The sequence below is a fragment of the Malus domestica genome, chromosome 13, assembly GCF_042453785.1.
Source record: "Malus domestica chromosome 13, GDT2T_hap1".
In the NCBI taxonomy this organism is placed as follows: Eukaryota; Viridiplantae; Streptophyta; class Magnoliopsida; order Rosales; family Rosaceae; genus Malus; species Malus domestica.
In genome coordinates this window covers 15,986,336-16,004,529 of record NC_091673.1, presented here as the reverse complement: position 1 = coordinate 16,004,529, position 18,194 = coordinate 15,986,336, and the positions used below count along the sequence as shown (strand labels likewise).

The 18,194-nt window shown below is 38.8% G+C and overlaps 2 protein-coding genes across 7 annotated transcripts; both read right to left on the bottom strand.

Annotated features, from left to right (window-relative positions):
* Window positions 1-501: 501 nt before the first annotated feature.
* LOC103424499 (exosome complex component RRP41 homolog) lies at window positions 502-9,717 on the bottom strand. 6 transcript variants are annotated; one of them, XM_070811149.1, is made up of 13 exons: window positions 9,630-9,717; window positions 8,795-8,848; window positions 8,651-8,697; window positions 8,506-8,566; window positions 2,554-2,592; window positions 2,363-2,429; window positions 2,146-2,225; window positions 2,027-2,063; window positions 1,425-1,541; window positions 1,253-1,338; window positions 1,032-1,121; window positions 833-892; window positions 502-725 (listed from the first exon to the last, which is right to left on the bottom strand). In XM_070811149.1, exons 2-12 carry the CDS (start codon window positions 8,846-8,848, stop codon window positions 845-847), a joined length of 726 nt encoding a protein of 241 aa, XP_070667250.1. In that variant the 5' UTR covers window positions 9,630-9,717; the 3' UTR covers window positions 502-725; window positions 833-844. The 6 variants fall into 6 exon arrangements, with proteins under 6 accessions (XP_070667250.1, XP_070667252.1, XP_070667251.1 ...); XM_070811151.1 differs by having other exon boundaries at window positions 2,146-2,213; window positions 2,369-2,429; XM_070811150.1 differs by having other exon boundaries at window positions 8,795-8,857; window positions 9,630-9,696.
* A 1,315-nt stretch (window positions 9,718-11,032) lies between these two features.
* Window positions 11,033-17,389, bottom strand: LOC139190817 (uncharacterized). The gene is made up of 3 exons (XM_070811305.1): window positions 17,233-17,389; window positions 11,571-11,756; window positions 11,033-11,466 (listed from the first exon to the last, which is right to left on the bottom strand). The coding sequence occupies exons 1-3, from the start codon at window positions 17,387-17,389 to the stop codon at window positions 11,033-11,035; spliced, it is 777 nt and encodes a 258-aa protein (XP_070667406.1).
* Between the last annotated feature and the right edge of the window lie 805 nt (window positions 17,390-18,194).

The following is an 18,194-nucleotide window of genomic DNA, read 5'->3' as shown; positions in this document are numbered from 1 at the left end:
ATAATTAAAAAAAAAAAAGATACTAGCAATAATAGTTTTGAACTCTCCTCTCTCCTTAATATTGTGTTTCTAAGCCGTACGCTATCAAAACGTAATATCTCTGATTAAAAGTTTCATTTTTTGATTGAATCATATGTGAGTGATTGGATTACTATTAGTTTATCTGTTTATTGAATTTCAACAATAGACTTGATTGCAACTTGCATAAGCACAGTGTGTGATCAGATATAGGCATCTGATTTGATCAGTGAGAGAACTTTTATTCCTATATGATCCCAGATGCTATGAGACACTTTCTATAGCGTTTCTGGGTTTGTGATGTACTGATAGTGAACCAGGGGTTGAAGTTAAAACATAAAACACAATATTCATTCTCCACCCTAATATCCAAATTAATAGTGACTGACCATGTATTTGCCGGTCACCAGGTGAACATTTCTGAACTAGGGTAACCCTAGTTATGGATTTCCTTGGTTACATATAATTAATTTATTGTCCATCTTTGAAATAAACGGATCTTCTTTGATATAAAATCTGTTACTCAGAATATTCATTTACAAGAAGAGCCATGTCGTAGATGTTACAGATACAATTTTCAGAATCTAAAAACAGCTCTCTGGTTGGGGACACTCGACTGAATGTGTTTAATTTTAAGCCTACTTCCTCCATCAAACACCGTCTCCATGATATAACCGCCGTCAAACTTCATAAGAACAGCTATAAACCTACGGGCAGCAGAAAACAAAAACTTTGAAAACAGAGTAGGTGGGTGACTGTCCGTGACTGTTATCAGACTTCCAAAACAATAAACAAACAATGTACATGGCCTTACCGTGATTTGAAACTACGTGCCTCGGCGATACTCCAATTGCTTTGTATTCTCTAGTAATACCTATCATAGAAAACCCAGATTAAAATTCCAATAAAGATGGAAATACTGCAACAAGAAATGAAGCAAACTCTCATTGAGCAACAAGCACTGTCCAAATACAGAGGCCATATGTCAAGACAGAACTCAAAAAAGTGCTTACTTCTCGAATATATGTTGCAACTGCCTTGCAGCCCTCGATTGCAAGTTGCATTACATTTTCAAAAATGTCCAATGGTAATTTAGCATCCATCTGCATCAACAATCATCACAAATAAGTGGTTTACAAAAGGCGCTACAAAGAAGACACTGTAGATGCCAACTAACACAACAATTGTAACTTAACATTGTGAGAACAGATTGAGAAACAAATATGACAATTACCTGAAGAAGAGTCACTTTGTCCAACTTTGGCATAATGCCTAAAGTGACATCAGCGCCTCCAGCACTATCTTCTACATAGTTTACATCTGCCAAACCAGCAACAATAAGCTCACATGAATATTACAATGGCCTTACAGGAGCCGTACAAGCATAAGGTAATGTAAAAGTTTACCAAGTAGAGGCGTGCTATTAAGGTAGCCGGCACTACAGGAAGTAACAAGGTCACGCATTGGAATTCCAGCAACTGAAAGGGCCAGGGTTGCAGCATTGATACATGCAGATCTAGTACCTGCCAAAGATAAAATAAATAAAATAATCGAACTCAAGGAAAGATCTTTCCGTTCATCAATTAAAACAGTGAAGCAACCTGTTGAAATCCAATAGTATTTGCTAAATAGTAAATAGTTAACATTCTAACTGATACACATATAACAGGGACAACCATGGTACTTTGTGAACAGTGAACACTATCGATCACATCTCTATTTCCATACAATGCAACAACAGCGATAACTATTAATAAACTGCCTGCAGCATAGGTTGACCCTCAAACACGAACTACCTCAATAGTAGTTAAAATACAGAAACAAACTAACAGCTTTAAATTCAAATACAAGTGGTTAACGTACATGAAATGAATTGAGGATGGCTTTGTTTTTCAGAAAATAAGCCTGGATCTACAAATATCTTGACTGAAACAGGACCAAAAATTCACACACACAAAGGAAACATATCATAGAGGACCTATGGCTGCAAAGAGACATCGGGATTTACCTCCATCTGCTTGGAGAACTTGCACAAAAATATCAATCTGCAGTAAACAGATACAAGGCTCAGAAAAGAACAAACTAGACATTCAACGAAGAAAAGTTCCCAGGATGCATCAGTAGAACCTGAGTCCGAGGCATTAAATGTGTCATAATGCATGCTTCCATGGTTTGCCGAATAACAAGAGAAATCTCTGTGGATCGTCAGGAGAGCATCAAAGATATACATTTTAATGCTATAGTTTAATTTAGTTATGGATACAACACTTTTATGTTGAATTTTATATTGATGATGATCCAAAGCATGTATGTATGAATATGAAATAGAATGGAATATATCACCTATCACCCTTTGGTTTCCTCATGCGATCTCCAGTACTAAAATTTGCCATGGTGTACTCACATCGCACCTAAACTTATTAACAATTGCAAACGACATTACATTTACAAACATTACCAATGCCTGTCAGGTTTATCATACTAACCACAACATAGATAAGTTTAACACACAGAGACTTCGATGAGAACTATTACCAGTGCCCTGTCATTCATCTGTTGGCTCCTATTTTGGACCTAGAAAACAAAAGTATATTAACAGCTTACAACAACAACAACAACAACAACAACAAAGCCTTTTCCCACTAAGTGGGGTCGGCTATATGAATCCTAGAACGCCATTGCGCTCGATTTTGTGTCATGTCCTCCGTTAGATCCAAGTACTCTAAGCCTTTTCTTAGAGTCTCTTCCAAAGTTTTCCTAGGTCTTCCTCTACCCCTTCGGCCCTGAACCTCTGTCCCGTAGTCACATCTTCGAACCGGAGCGTCAGTCGGCCTTCTTTGCACATGTCCAAATCACCGTAACCGATTTTCTCTCATCTTTCCTTCAATTTCGGCTACTCCTACTTTACCTCGGATATCCTCATTCTCAATCTTATCCTTTCTCGTGTGCCCACACATCCCACGAAGCATCCTCATCTCTGCTACACCCATTTTGTGTACGTGTTGATGTTTCACCGCCCAACATTTTGTGCCATACAACATCGCTGGCCTTATTGCCGTCTTATAAAATTTTCCCTTGAGCTTCAGTGGCCTACGACGGTCACACAACATGCTGGATGCACTCTTACACTTCATCCATCCAGCTCGTATTCTATGGTTGAGATCTCCATCTAATTCTCCGTTCTCTTGTAAGATAGATCCTAGGTAGCGAAAACGGTCGCTTTTTGTGATCTTCGCTAAATTGCTCCGGTCATTAGTGTGGATAAGTATATAAATGGATAGAGATAGGAAAGCAAACACAAGATGTACGTGGTTCACCCAGATTGGCTACGTCCACGGAATAGAAGAGTTCTCATTAATTGTGAAGGGTTTACACAAGTACATAGGTTCAAGCTCTCCTTTAGTGAGTACAAGTGAATGATTTAGTACAAATGACATTAGAGTACAAATGACATTAGGAAATATTGTGGGAGAATGATCTCGTAATCACGAAACTTCTAAGTATCGGAGTGTGGTATCATCTTGACTTGCCTTATCTGTCTCATAGGTAGATGTGGCAGCTTCTCTGGAAGTACTCTTCCTCCATCCAGGGGTGGTATCTTTAACTGGTGGAGATGCACAAGGTAATGTATCAATTTCACTTGAAGCTTACTTGTAGTTTCAGGCTTGGTCAAGTGCGATACAAACCATGTAGTAGGAGTCCCCCAAGTCGCCGAGCTAGGGGATTTGCTGAAAGAGGTGACAGACAAGGTAAGCAATCAGAGCTCCGGCTGATTGTTCACCTTCTCCCCATCTTGCAGCAGCATGAAGGATAAAGAGAAGAAAAATGAGAAGAGATGATATGGGATACTTTTGCTTTTGAAGAAGTAACTTTCCACAGGCTTATTCTTGAACTGAGCTGGAAGGTTTTCTGGTTTCCTCCAGAGTATAAGGCCAACTGAAGAATTTGAGGGTCAAAACAAGTCCATCAAATCTAGAGTACGTTCGACCCTGCTGATATGGGATACTTTTGCTTTTGACAGAGTAATGGATGGATCGGCACGTGTGCTGTTACGCTTGTCTCCACATGCTTCCTTGTATCCTTCGCACTTGCCCTATCTGTTCCTCAAGCAGATGCGGTATCTTCCCTGGCAACATAAGATGTTGAAGATGAGTACTCGAGAGCAATGCCAGGTAAGTAATCAGGTAAGGGGTTCCAGGCTGTCAGTTCCTGGCTGGGAGCTTGATTTCAAGTGCTGACTGATTGCTCTCTTTCTCCTTGTCTTGCAGGTAAAAACAAGGCCAAAGGAAAAGACAGGGAAAAAGCATGATATGGGATACTCTTGCTTTTAACCCTGATGATATGAGATATTCTTGCTCTAGTATAGCTTGTTTGCAGAGGTATTATCGGGGGGAAAGAAAGCTGAATATTTCGAAAGGCTCCGTTGGGAGTGCCCTCTCAGATATGAGGAAGGGTTGAGCATTTTTGCAGGTCTGCCTGTCCGTTGGGGATGGAGGTCGACATATATAGGAGTCTCCCTAACAACAAGTAGTAATGCTATTCCTTTACCCTGCTTGGTCATAGCATGGTAGTGGGAGCTGCCAGCTTCACATGTTTTAACTCTGTCAGAGCACTTTGAAAAAGTGGTATGTGGTATCTGGCTCTCGAGATTCGGAGAACGATGCTTCTTCGATTTTTGAGAAAGCAATCATGGTGGGGGTCTGGCTCTCGAGATTCGGGGAGCAGTGTCTCTTCGATTTTTGAGAAAGTAATCATGTTGGGAGTCTGGCTCTCGAGATTCGGAAGGCGGTGCCTCTTCGATTTTGGAGTAAGCAATCTTGTTGGGAGTGTTTTCTCGGATGTGAGTAAAGGTTGGGCATGTTTGCTAGTCTACCTTGCCACGAAGCACGGAGGTTGACACACAGGGACTTTCCAATTATCCAGCAGTGGTACTGTTCCTTTACCCTTGTGGGTAATAATATGGTAGCTAGACCTTCAAAATTTATGTGTCTAAACTTTGTTAGTGCTGTTTCTTTGCTATTCTTTTACCTTTCTTGGTCAGAACGATGTAGTGGGAGCTGCAAGCTTCACGTGCTCAACTTTGGCAGAGACTTTGACAAAGTTATCTGTGGTACCCATGAGCTATTGTTGCGTGTGGGAAGTGGGTGATTGAACAGTAAGATTCATGTGCTTTCTACTTCACCAGAAGTCTTCGACAGAATGCCCATAATTTCCGCAAAGCTGAGTGTGCGTGTGACAGGTGCTGACAAGGCTAGAAAAGAAGGTGCCTCTTCGATTTCTGAGATCGGCCCTCGTGGTCTCTGAGCAGCCCAGCTTTTGAGAAAGCGAGCGCCTCTTCGATTGATTCGGAGAACGATGCCTCTTCGATTTTTGAGAAAGCAATCATGCTGGGGGTCTGGCTCTCGAGATTCGGGGAGCAGTGTCTCTTCGATTTTTGAGAAAGTAATCATGTTGGGAGTCTGGCTCTCGAGATTCGGAGGGCGGTGCCTCTTCGATTTTGGAGCAAGCAATCTTGTTGGGAGTGTTTTCTCGAATGTGAGTAAAGGTTGGGCATGTTTGCTAGTCTACCTTGCCACGAAGCACAGAGGTTGACACACAGGGACTTTCCAATTATCCAGCAATGGTACTGTTCCTTTACCCTCTCTTCGATTTTTGAGAAAGTAGTCATGTTGGGAGTCTGGCTCTCGAGATTCGGAGGACGGTGCCTCTTCGATTTTAGAGCAAGCAATCTTATTGGGAGTGTTTTCTCGAATGTGAGTAAAGGTTGGGCATGTTTGCTAGTCTACCTTGCCACGAGGCACAGAGGTTGACACACAGGGACTTTCCAATTATCCAACAGTGGTACTGTTCCTTTACCCTTGTGGGTAATAATATGGTAGCTAGACCTTCAAAATTTATGGGTCTAAACTTTGTTAGTGCTGTTTCTTTGCTATTCTTTTACCCTTCTTGGTCAGAGCGATGTAGTGGGAGCTGCAAGCTTCACGTGCTCAACTTTGGCAGAGAACTTTGGCAAAGTTATCTGTGGTACCCATGAGCTATTGCTGCGTGTGGGAAGTGGGTGATTGGACAGTAAGATTCATGTGTTTTCTACTTCCCCAGAAGTCTTCGACAGAATACCCATAATTTCCGCAAAGCTGAGTGTGCGTGTGACAGGTGCTGACAAGGCTGGAAAAGTAGGTGCCTCTTCGATTTCTGAGATCGGCCCTCGTGGTCTCTGAGGAGCCCAGCTTTTGAGGAAGCGAGCGCCTCTTCGATTTCTGAGATCGGCTTTCGTGGTCTTTGAGCAGCCCAACTTTTGAGAAAGCAAACACCTCTTCGATTTATGAGATCAACCCTCGTGGTCTCTAAGCAGCCCAGCTTTTGAGAAAGCAAACGCCTCTTCGATTTCTGAGCAGGCGCCTCTTCGATGTCTGAAGCTCCATCGAGTGCAGCTTTTTATAGGGGCTGGCATTAAGTTCCAAAGCACACTTGAATCTCCACCAGTAGAAGCTCCATTCTTGCACTTCTAAGATCTTGATTTGTCCGACCTCTTCTCTCTTCAATACCTTTGAAAAATGTCTGGCCCCTCCGACCGTCGTTTTGACTTGAACCTTGTTGAAGAGGCAGCCCCGCCTTCTCCAGACAACATATGGCGCCCATCCTTCGTCTCCCCTACTGGTCCTCTTACCGTTGGGGATTCCGTGATGAAGAATGATATAACCGCTGCGGTGGTGGCCAGGAACCTTCTCACTCCCAAAGATAACAGACTACTTTCCAAACGGTCTGATGAGTTAGCTGTTAAGGATTCACTGGCTCTCAGTGTTCAGTGTGCAGGTTCTGTGTCTAATATGGCCCAACGCCTATTTGCTCGAACCCGCCAAGTTGAATCATTGGCGGCCGAAGTGATGAGTCTCAAACAGGAGATTAGAGGGCTCAAGCATGAGAATAAACAGTTGCACCGGCTCGCACATGACTATGCTACAAACATGAAGAGGAAGCTTGACCAGATGAAGGAAACTGATGGTCAGGTTTTACTTGATCATCAGAGATTTGTGGGTTTGTTCCAAAGGCATTTATTGCCTTCGTCTTCTGGGGCTGTACCGCGTAATGAAGCTCCAAATGATCAACCTCTGATGCCTCCTCCTTCTAGGGTTCTGTCCAGTACTGAGGCTCCGAATGATCCTCCTCCGATGCCTTCTCTTTCTGGGGCTCTACCGACTGCTGAGACTTCTCCTAAGCAACCTTTGTGAAGGCTCCATCTTGTTTGTTTATTTTGACTCATGTATATGTACCTATTTGTAGCTTATCGGGGATATCAATAAATAAGTTTTCCTTCATTTCAACGTATTGTGTTAAATACACCAAAGCCTTCTTCGCTAAGTTCTTTGAATTTTCTTTTGTTGAAGCTTGTATGTTGAAGCTTTCTGAGTGGAGCATGTAGGTTGGGGTAGTGTTCCCTTAATTTTTCGAGTGAGGAAAACTTCTCGGTTGGAGACTTGGAAAATCCAAGTCACTGAGTGGGATCGGCTATATGAATCTTAGAACGCCATTGTGCTCGGTCCTGTGTCATGTCCTTCGTTAGATCCAAGTACTCTAAGTCTTTTCTTAGAGTCTCTTCCAAAGTTTTCCTAGGTCTTCCTCTACCCCTTCGGCCCTGAACCTCTGTCCCATAGTCGCATCTTCTAATCGGAGCGTCAGTAGGCCTTCTTTGCACATGTCCAAACCACCGTAACCGATTTTCTCTCATCTTTCCTTCAATTTCGGCTACTCCTACTTTACCCCGGATATCCTCATTCCGAATCTTATCCTTTCTCGTGTGCCCACACATCCAACGAAGCATCCTCATCTCCGCTACACCCATTTTGTGTACGTGTTGATGCTTCACCGCCCAACATTCTGTGCCATACAGCATCGCCGGCCTTATTGCCGTCCTATAAAATTTTCCCTTGAGCTTCAGTGGCATACGGCGGTCACACAACACGCCAGATGCACTCTTCCACTTCATCCATCCAGCTTGTATTCTATGGTTGAGATCTCCATCTAATTCTCCGTTCTTTTGCAAGATAGATCCTAGGTAACGAAAACGGTCGCTCTTTGGTATTTCTTGATCTCCGATCCTCACCCCTAACTCGTTTTGGCCTCCATCTGCACTGAACTTGCACTCCATATATTCTGTCTTTGATCGGCTTAGGCGAAGACCTTTAGATTCCAACACTTCTCTCCAAAGGTTAAGCTTTGCATTTACCCCTTCCTGAGTTTCATCTATCAACACTATATCGTCTGCGAAAAGCATACACCAAGGAATATCATCTTAAATATGTCCTGTTAACTCATCCATTACCAACGCAAAAAGGTAAGGACTTAAGGATGAGCCTTGATGTAATCCTACAGTTATGGGAAAGCTTTCGGTTTGTCCTTCATGACCTTTTAAATAATAATGAGTACCACGCACAAGATCATTAAAATTTTAGCTCGGAATTATAGAATGAAGAGAAAGTGTTGGCTAACCTCTCGAGGGCCATACACTGCAGCAATGACTTTGGTGATCCCCATCTCAAACACAGCAGAACTGAAATTTGATATGAAAGATCAATATTTTTTTTTTAAATTACAAAGATTAGAAAAGAAGAATCAAGGCTTTAGTAATTCAAACCCGTCAACTTTGTCCACAACACCAATCTCTCCTCGAATTTGTCTCATCTGGGATCAAAGAAAAAATATTTAGTTCATAAATATAATTGAAAACTTATAACAATTATGATTGAATAAAATGGAAAATTGAGAGATGGAAAAATACTTCCATGGGCCGCCGACCATCTAAGCGAAGACCTTCTGGGCTCACATACTCCATCTGTTAGAACTTCGTAACAACCAACTTAGGAAACCCCATAGATAACAAGAACAAATAGTAGCAAAGCAATCACTGTCTAGAATTTAAACGCCATGACAACCAAACTGCAACAGTTCCATAAATTAATGCATAATGGATTTGTTTCAGCAACAATATGGATATTCTATATCATGGTTCATGCCTATACTTATAAAAAAATTAGACAAACAAGACGGAAGTAAATCAAGACAAAAAAACACTTCACTAACCACAAGGAAGTAATTCAAATAAAGAACGCTAACTCTCAGAGAAGAAGCTAACTTTGTTTTCACCTTCCCTTCAACACCCTCAACAACTCTTACACTTGTACGAAAAAATCAGTAACGAAAGGACCACCTTTTATCTTTTAATCATGAAACCCATTAAAGCAGAAACCGTTCTCAATTAAGACAATGAACGGGTATGGTGGAATACTCAAATCATTGGAATACACAAACCCTAGCTTATCTCATGGCTCTCACCCCAAAACCCCAATACAAAAATCAACATATTAAACAAGGTTTTAAACTTCCATTAAAAAAATAAAAGCGAGAAATTAGTAAAATTATAAAACTTAAGCGAGTTTAGGCAGAGAGTGAAGAGGGTACGTGAAATTGCAATAGGTTTCAGAAAAAAAAAATAGAAAATAAAAAGGTGTGATTTTTCATTGAATAAAAAAGAAAGCGAAATTTCTCAATATTATGAGCTTAGTTAAATCCTAGATAGTAAAATTAAGATAGAAAATGAAAGGAAGCGAGAATACCTGGGTGAGAACTGAGAAGAACAACTGCAGATTTTACTAGGAGAAGAGTTCAGATTCAAAATACAGTGGAGGGTTTAGAGAGTGCCGCCTGGGGTTTTACAAAGGGTGGAAGCATTGGGCTGAAACCTGGGCCTATTTTAAAAGGTTGGGCTCTTTTTTATTCGGGTCAAACAATGTCTAAGGTCTGTTTACGTACTTAGAAGTTAGAAATTAGAATCACAATATCAATATGAGAGCAACTCCAGCCCATGGAGATAGGCTGGTCCAAAGCCTAAAAAATAGGCTGGCACCATCAAAATCCACTCCAGCCAAGCCAAATAGGCTGGTATAATGCAAACAATAAAAACAAATCATTCACCAGATGGGAATGTTGGAATGTTGTCAAAGATTGTCCCAGATACAAACTTGTGCCAATTAGTCCAGAAGTTGCTATGCATGACATTTATTTACACAATTAGCCAGAAGCAGATCTGGCCGAACAGGAAGGCGACTAATTTAAAGAGCAAGAAGAACGCCTGAAGCAGTGCTAGAGCAGACTCATCAGTCCCTAAGGCCTCAAGGTAAAAAGATGGCAAAGAAAAAAGGGAGTTCTTCCAAGAATGACTACACAAAATATATGGACGAACTTGCTCGCCAAAGTGAACTGAGAATGGCGTGGGAAGCGGCTAGAGATGAGGCAAAAGCTGCGACAATGCAAGCAATCTTAGCAACTACTAAGAGACATGATGCGGCTAATGAGAGACAAAGAGAAATACTTAATAGAGAAATGGAGCTGCTTAGAGAAGAAATGATGGCTCAAGCAGATCGTGACACTATGAACAAGCCTCTAGTAGGAATGTCCCCGAATTCTAAATATTTTTGAACATCATAAAAATGAGACGTTGTGCGAAGGAGGCGTGCAAGAGACAAGGGAACAAGTTGAGGGGGTTCTAGCTACACAGATCCTAGCAACGAAGATCCTAGCACCACATATCCTAGCTCCTCAGACTTTGTATAATTTCTTATTTATTTCTAGTACTTTATGTAATTTTGTCTTTATTTTTAGTACTTTATGTAATTTCTTATTTATTTTTAGTACTTTATGCAATTTCTTATTTATTTCTAGTACTTTATGTAATGTCTTATTTATTTTTAGTATATTATTTAAACACACCAAATAAAATTACATAAACTCACCAAATAAAACTTAAAAAAAAAAAAAACTCACCATAAAAAACTTAACAAAACACACCAAATAAACTAAGAACTTCATTCTTCCACCACAAGTTCTTTTTAAGTTTCTTCACCTTCTTTCAATCCCCATTGGTGCTCAATCAAGTCACTTTGACGGCTTAAGTGCATGTATGATCGTTGCATTGAAGTGTATAGATCAATGATCAATTGATTGTAATGTCCATCCCATTCTAATGGCTTGTGTTGCACTGGATCTTCAGTGCGATCATGAGCACAATACGTGTTTTGGAGTTGTTCATCGTCTCCGGCTCGTATTCATCGATGGCATCATAATCATACTCATCTTCCACAATCATGCTGTGGAGAATGATACACATCTTCATGATGGATCGAAAAGCCTCGACATCAAACATTCTAGCAACAGCCCTGACAATTGCCCAACGAACTTGCAAAATACCAAAATAACGCTCCACATCCTTCATACACCCCTCTTGACATTTTGCGAAGTGTTTTTCTTTTTCACTTTGTGGATGTGGCACTGTTTTGACAAACGTTGTCCATCTTGGGTAAATGTCGTTTGGTATGTAGTATGCTCCTTTGTATTTATGGTCATTGACCCAATATGTAACTTTCGGTGCTTTTCCTTGCAGCATCTCGTCGAACACTGGAGATTGGGCACCACTTTCAAAATGATATTTTTGGCTCCTTTTTTGTCGCCATAAGCTCCTTGCCATGCACTTGGATATTTTTTTCAAGTTCAATGCATACAGTCGATGCTTCCAATCATGCCAGGAAAACCTCGCATCTCACCCTTCTTCAAAAGCATTTGCAAGTTGGTTGTTGTGGGTTTTCGGAGGTACTCATTGTTGTAAAGGGCTTCGATTGTGAAGCAAAACCTCATCAGGGAGTCTAGAACAGTTGATTTTCCCATCCTCGCTATCTCAACCACTTGATCTACAGATGCTCCATATACAAGCATTCGCAAGACAGCAGTAATTTTTTTTGCTCAGGAAGAAGACCTAGAACATGAAAAGCATAATTTCTTTTGCACAAAGTATGGATCATGGTTGCAAATAGAAATCATGATTTTGTTGAACAAACTTCGTTGCATTCTAAAATGACGTCTAAAAATATGATCAGTATATAAACTGTCGGGGATAAAATAATCTTCCAAGATATCTTTACCTCGTTTTCCCCTTTTTCTATTCAAGTTTGCAGCACGTCTGGGTTTGGATATTTGACCCACAACTTACATGACACGACGGGAATGTGGGGCTCTATGCTTTCTATTTTCATCATTCTCATCCTCTTCCATTGCGAAAACCTCAGCTCCACCTTCCTCGAGATTGAACAATTCTTCCTATTCTGCCAACAATTTTTTATGTTGCTCATCGATTTCATACAATCTCCTTGAAGAAGATATTGTAAGAACTCAAGATTTAAAAACAAGGAAGAAGGATTATGAGTTAGTTTAAGTTTGGTGTATGAATTAAGATGGATGTAGGGTTTATATGGACAAAAAAAGAAAGGATGAGGTTATGGATAATGCCACGTGGCACTCCGTGATTGGTTGAAAATCTTATCGAAATCTTGGCTAAATTATTGTAAACAGATAGTGACACATGACGCGTTAGGATTGGTTGAAAAATCGTATCGGAAATATATCCACAAAATAGTACTTTTGGATAATGACACGTGGCTTGACAAGATTGGTTAAGAATCTTATCAAAATCTTGGCTAAATTATTGTAAACAAATAGTAACACGTGGCGCGTCGGGATTGGTTGAAAATCTTATCGGAAATCTATCCACAAAATAATACTTTCAGATAATGACACGTGGCATGACAAGTTTGGTTAAAAATCCTATCCGAAACTAAAACTAAATTTTTTTATTATTTTATTAAAAATTTAATAATATTTTAATACGAATTAACTAGACTTTGTGCGCATTTTGGATAAGGATTGTCTGCCCTCCTACTTCTGGTGCCCTCCTATGCCCTCCTGTTTGTGTGGTCACGGTTAAGCCACGTCAACATTTTATATTACTATTTATTTTTGTCTTATTATCTCTATAAAAAACAATATAAAATATTAACGTGGCTTAATCGTGACCACACAAAACAGGAGGGCACGGAGGGCATAAAAATGGGAGGGCAAACAATCCTTGTCCGTGCATTTTTTAGGGATGGAGATGCATTTGGCTAATTACTATTTATTGGGGTCAATCACTATTCATTTGAGTGGATTAAATTGGCTAGGTGCCAGCGCATTTTTAGGAATGTACTTGCTCTAAATGGAATAAGGATTAACATAAACTGGGTCAAGAGGTGATTTTGAGCGGATCGGATTGGAAATAATGTTTCTAATTTTCATTTTTAAAATTTAAAAATCAGATAGGATTGGGATCCTAATTTTTAAATTTGAGTTTTTGTAATTTTTGGAATCGAAGTAATTCAAAATTTTTAAAACATAATTCAGAAATTTTGTAGGATTTTGAATATTCTCAAACTTTTTCGTACATGTAATTTATTGTTCTTTCATAATATTTGATACATGCTCATGTATAAATTCAATTAAAGTTTGTGGTGTTTGTGATATACTAGTATATGATATAAACAAAATGAACAAAAAGTAGCCAGAACTAACAATAAAATACAAAAGTTGATTTCAAAATCCATAAATTTGAGTAACTATAAAAAATCATATATATTTTTTAAATATCAGAATAAATACTAAACACTTCAAGAAAATTCAGAATTCTCAAGATCCCTATAAGCATTCCAATTTCCATTCTAAATTTTCAAAAAATATTCAAATTCGAAAGTTTTACAATTGTAATCGGAAACATCATTCCAACTTACACCCTAATCTGGTCGTGATAAAATTAGAGTGAGCATGAAACGAAAAAGAAAGCACTCTCTTTGAAATGTTTACTAACTATCATGAATCGAAATAAGAAAAAAGCTAAAGCCTAATAATGTGTTTATTAACTACTAATAATCATAATAAAAGCTAATTAGATTATTGAAATACCCTTTACATTTTACTTTTCATCATTAAAAATTTTAGCATAATTTGGTTTAAAAAAGTGTATTCTCATTCCCTGTTAAGAATAATTCCACATTAATGGGAGAAGGGAAGAATCTTGCATGGGTTTATAAGTAAGTTAGATTGTTGTCCATATTGTTAATTGGTTTTATGGTGAAACCTCAACTTTCTTCATAGTATCACAGCAAGTTGTCTCACGTCTGAACCTTAACGGCCACACGTGTTCTACATCACTCGATTTATGTTGTCCATGTGTTTGGCTTGAAAATTTGCCACACTTAAATGAGCGTTTTTTAGAATAAATCTCATATTGATGGGAGGAGGCACCTTGCATGTGTACTCCCATATTGCCAATTTGTTTTATAGTAAAATCCTAACTTTCTTCATTATAGTGGAACCTCAACTTTCTTCGTGATATCGAAGCTAGTTTGTCCCAGGCAAGGTATAAAATATCGATGATATCGGAAATATCGGTAGTCTAAAAACACGAAAATTTCGATGGAAATATCGGGATATTATCGATATCGATAAAAATTGAATAAAAATTACGGAAATTGTAAGAAAAACTTGGAAATTTTTATTGAAACTTTGCAGAATGTTTATTTAGTCAATTATCTATTAGTTTATCACAAAAAATTGGAAGGAAATGCATTGCATGATAGATATAACTGATTTAAGTTGATTATATAGCGAGCTAGCAAACATTGTGAGTGTAGAAAATATGTAGTAATTAATGAAAGAATTTTAAACACACCATAATCATTTATATATAATGAATTAGTACAATATTTTACACTTAATACATTGCATAGCAAGGTCTAAAATATCAATAATATCGGAAATATCGGTAGTCCAAAAACATGGAAATTTCAATGGAAATATCGGGATATTATGGATATTTTAGACCATGGTCCCAGGTGTGAAGCCAAATGGCCATATGCGCTCCACCCCACCCTCATTGTGTTGTCCAAATGTTAGGCTTGAAAATTTGCCACACGTGAGGGGGAGTATTGAGAATAAATCACTTGATGGGAGGAGAAACCTTGCATAGGCTTATAAGTAAGTTGAACTACTCCCCATATTGCTAATTAATTTTATAAAGAAACCTCCACTTTCTTCATTCCCCATTCTCCAATCCCACCTCTCCATGAAAAATGGCGTTACATCAATACTAGGAATCTAGTTCTCATTTCATGCGAAACCCATGCATATTATGATTCCCTCTTAAGTTAGTAAACAAGTGGGTAATCTGGAAAGGGAATGACTTTCATTCCATGCATTCTTTATTAATAAACATGCCCCCAATAAGTGGCATGTTCAAGATTTTAACATCGATTGATCCCAATATAAAAGCTCCCAAACAAATTAGACAAAAATAACATTGAAAATTTAAACGATAAACTATAAACTTTTCATTCATAATCTTTGTACAAACATTATAAACTACTAAGACTAAATTTGTCCAAGAAATCAATTATGAGGTCAAATCATAACAAATTAACAATAACTATGATCCATTATGAAATTAAATTTTCCATGCAATGCACATCGATTTTAATGTCGTATATGATTAGTTTAGGCTAAATTAGAAAACTTACTTAAATTCAGAAATTTAGGGGATTAGGTGGTGGTGGAAACTAAGAGAAGTGAACCAGGTGGTGGTCGTGGAGATGAGACAGGTGATAGTGTGGAGCAGCTGGTGGTGCCCTGGGGATTAGTTGGGGTGGGGTTAGAGGAAAAAGGGAATTGGAATTGAGAATTGACCAAGGGTAATGCTAGGGAAACCAAAATTTTAAATCAAATTGTGTAAAATAAATAATGCGGTTGTAGATGATTGGATTATTAATTAAGTGTCAATTAACGTGCTTATTTCCTATTAGTAATGCATAATTTGGTTTGCAAATTTGGTTTAAAAATTTAGCATCCCTATCCATAATGCAATTGGAAAAAGTGAATGCAAAATGTGATTAGGTGGAGATCTCGGGTAGGAGGAAAGAGACTAGATTCTCTTTATTTGTTTTTAATTAAAAAGTGACTCTCTCATGTGGCTTAATAAAAAGACTTACTTTTAAATAATTTATTTGAAATAACTTGGCTCAAAACGAAGTCGTTTTGGCCAAGTCCTTTAAAAAATAGAATATTTTCTTCTCATTTGTTAATCATTTGCAAACCATGTGGCCGGCGATTTGCCGTTGCACTCTTCCTCTCCACCATATGCCCATATGCCCAAATTTGGATGATCCAGAGGTTCTCACACTATTTATCCAAGCTTTCGGGTGGTTCTAGAACCACCCAGATCCCTTAATGCATATGTGGTCCAATCTTTCTAAAAATTACCCCTAATTTCAACTCTAAAAATTAGCACCTCGTGAAAAAAATAACACCTAAGAAATATGAGAGCACTGCTAATTAGGGCTACCATTCTTCTCACCAAAGAGGAAAATATATAATGTACAAGAGTGATTTACAAGGAAAGAAACATCAAATAACCTAATTATAATCTGATTACAAGGACTCAAATAGGTAGCTAAACTAATTACAAAAGGTCAACTCTCCAACACTCCCCTCAAGTTGGTGCATAAATGTCGTTCATGCCCAACTTGACAAGAGAGTTGTAGAACGCTTGACTTGCAATAGCTTTTGTTAAGATATCCGCCAATTGATCCTTTGACTTTGCAAACGTGAATTGAATAATATTCTCATCCAAATTCTCCTTAATGAAGTGTTTATCAACGTCCACGTGTGTTGTGCGATCATGTTGAATTGGGTTGTGTGAGATATCGATAGCTGCTTTATTATCACAAAATAAATCTGAGGCCGAATTCGAAGGATACCCGAGCTCACCAAGTAACCTCCGAAGCCATAATAGTTCACATACTTTTTTTGCCATACCCTTGTATTCCGCCTCTATACTTGATAAAGCAACCACATTCTATTTCTTACTCTGCCAAGTCCCTAAGTTGTCTCCCACAAATGTAAAGTAACCAAATGTGGACCGACGATTAGTAACGTTGCCTGCCCAATCTGCATCGGTGTAACCCTCTATTCGGCAATGATCATTCTTGGAAAATATGATGCCTTTACCCGGTGATGACTTCAGGTATCATAGGATGCGTTCAACCGCACCCCATATGTGCCTCACTCGAAGAATGCATAAATCGACTAACAACACTTACTGCGTATGCAATATCAAGTCTAGTGTAAGATAAATAAATTAACCTCCCAACTAACCTTTGATAACGATCTCTGTTAGTGGGAACTTGATCAGGGTGCACTGTAAGATGGTGATTTTGGACTATGAGGGTGTCAGCTAGTTTACAATCAAGCATTCCGGTTTCAACTAATAAGTCTAGAACATATTTTCTTTGCGACAGAATATACCTTGTTTAGATCGAGCTACTTCTATCCCCAAGAAATATTTCAAACCACCAAGATCTTTCATCTCGAACTCGATTGCTAGGTAATCTTTGAGCCTTGAGATTTCCTCTTTGTCGTCACCTGGAACAATCATATCGTCCACATAGATGATAAGTGCCATCAATTTCCTCATTCGATGTTTCAAGAAAAGTGTATGATTGGAATTGCTCTACCTGAACCCATATTTCCTCATAGCCGTCCGAAACCTACCAAACCATGCTCGAGGTGATTGTTTCAACCCATACAACATTTTGTTCAACTTGCACACTACTCCGGGTTGTAAAACCGATGCATAACCAGGTGGAATATCCATATACACTTCTTCTTTGAGATTACCATGTAAGAAAGCATTTTTCACATCAAATTGTTATAATGGCCAATCTAAGTTGGCTGCCAATGAAAGCAATACTCTTACCGTATTAATCTTTGATATCAGGGTAAATGTCTATGTATAATCAACACCATACGTCTGATTGTATCCTTTGGCCATCAATCGTGTTTTGTATCGTTCAACGGATCCATCAGCTTTATCGACACCCAACTCTCTTCTTTCCTCTAGGAAATGGAACTAAATCCCACGCTTGATTTTTCTGGAGTGCAACCATTTCTTCCTTCATTACCTTGGTCCATTGATCGTCAGATAGTGCCTCATTCAATGAACTTGGTGTGCTATCATTGGATATTTGTTGTACAAAAGCTTTGTCGGGTTCTGATAACTTCTGTGATGACACATAGTTGGCAATGAGGTATTTAGAGCCTTTCATTATGTCCGGTGAATATCGATTGGGTAGCTTTCCCTGGTTGTGCCTGAAAGGTAATTGATAATTCGGAACAATAGATACATCAACAGGGATAGTAAAGCTTCCCTTAGGAATATTATCAGAAGTATGGTCGTCTGGTAGTACTATATTTGGAGACGGGAGGGG

What these genes read in the sequence shown, in the direction of transcription:
- LOC103424499 (XM_070811149.1), bottom strand. Translation starts at nt 8,848, where the DNA reads ATGGAGTATGTGAGCCCAGAAGGTCTTCGCTTAGATGGTCGGCGGCCC. An exon ending in ATGGTCGGCGGCCCATGGAA is followed by an intron (nt 8,698 to 8,794) that starts GTATTTTTCCAT and finishes CTTTGATCCCAG; the next exon opens with ATGAGACAAATTCGAGGAGA. An exon ending in CAGTGTATGGCCCTCGAGAG is followed by an intron (nt 2,593 to 8,505) that starts GTTAGCCAACAC and finishes TTTGTTTTCTAG; the next exon opens with GTCCAAAATAGGAGCCAACA.
- LOC139190817 (XM_070811305.1), bottom strand. Translation starts at nt 17,389, where the DNA reads ATGGCACTTATCATCTATGTGGACGATATGATTGTTCCAGGTGACGAC. An exon ending in AGTAGCTCGATCTAAACAAG is followed by an intron (nt 11,757 to 17,232) that starts GTATATTCTGTC and finishes GAGCATCTGTAG; the next exon opens with ATCAAGTGGTTGAGATAGCG. An exon ending in CATGATTGGAAGCATCGACT is followed by an intron (nt 11,467 to 11,570) that starts GTATGCATTGAA and finishes CCCAATCTCCAG; the next exon opens with TGTTCGACGAGATGCTGCAA.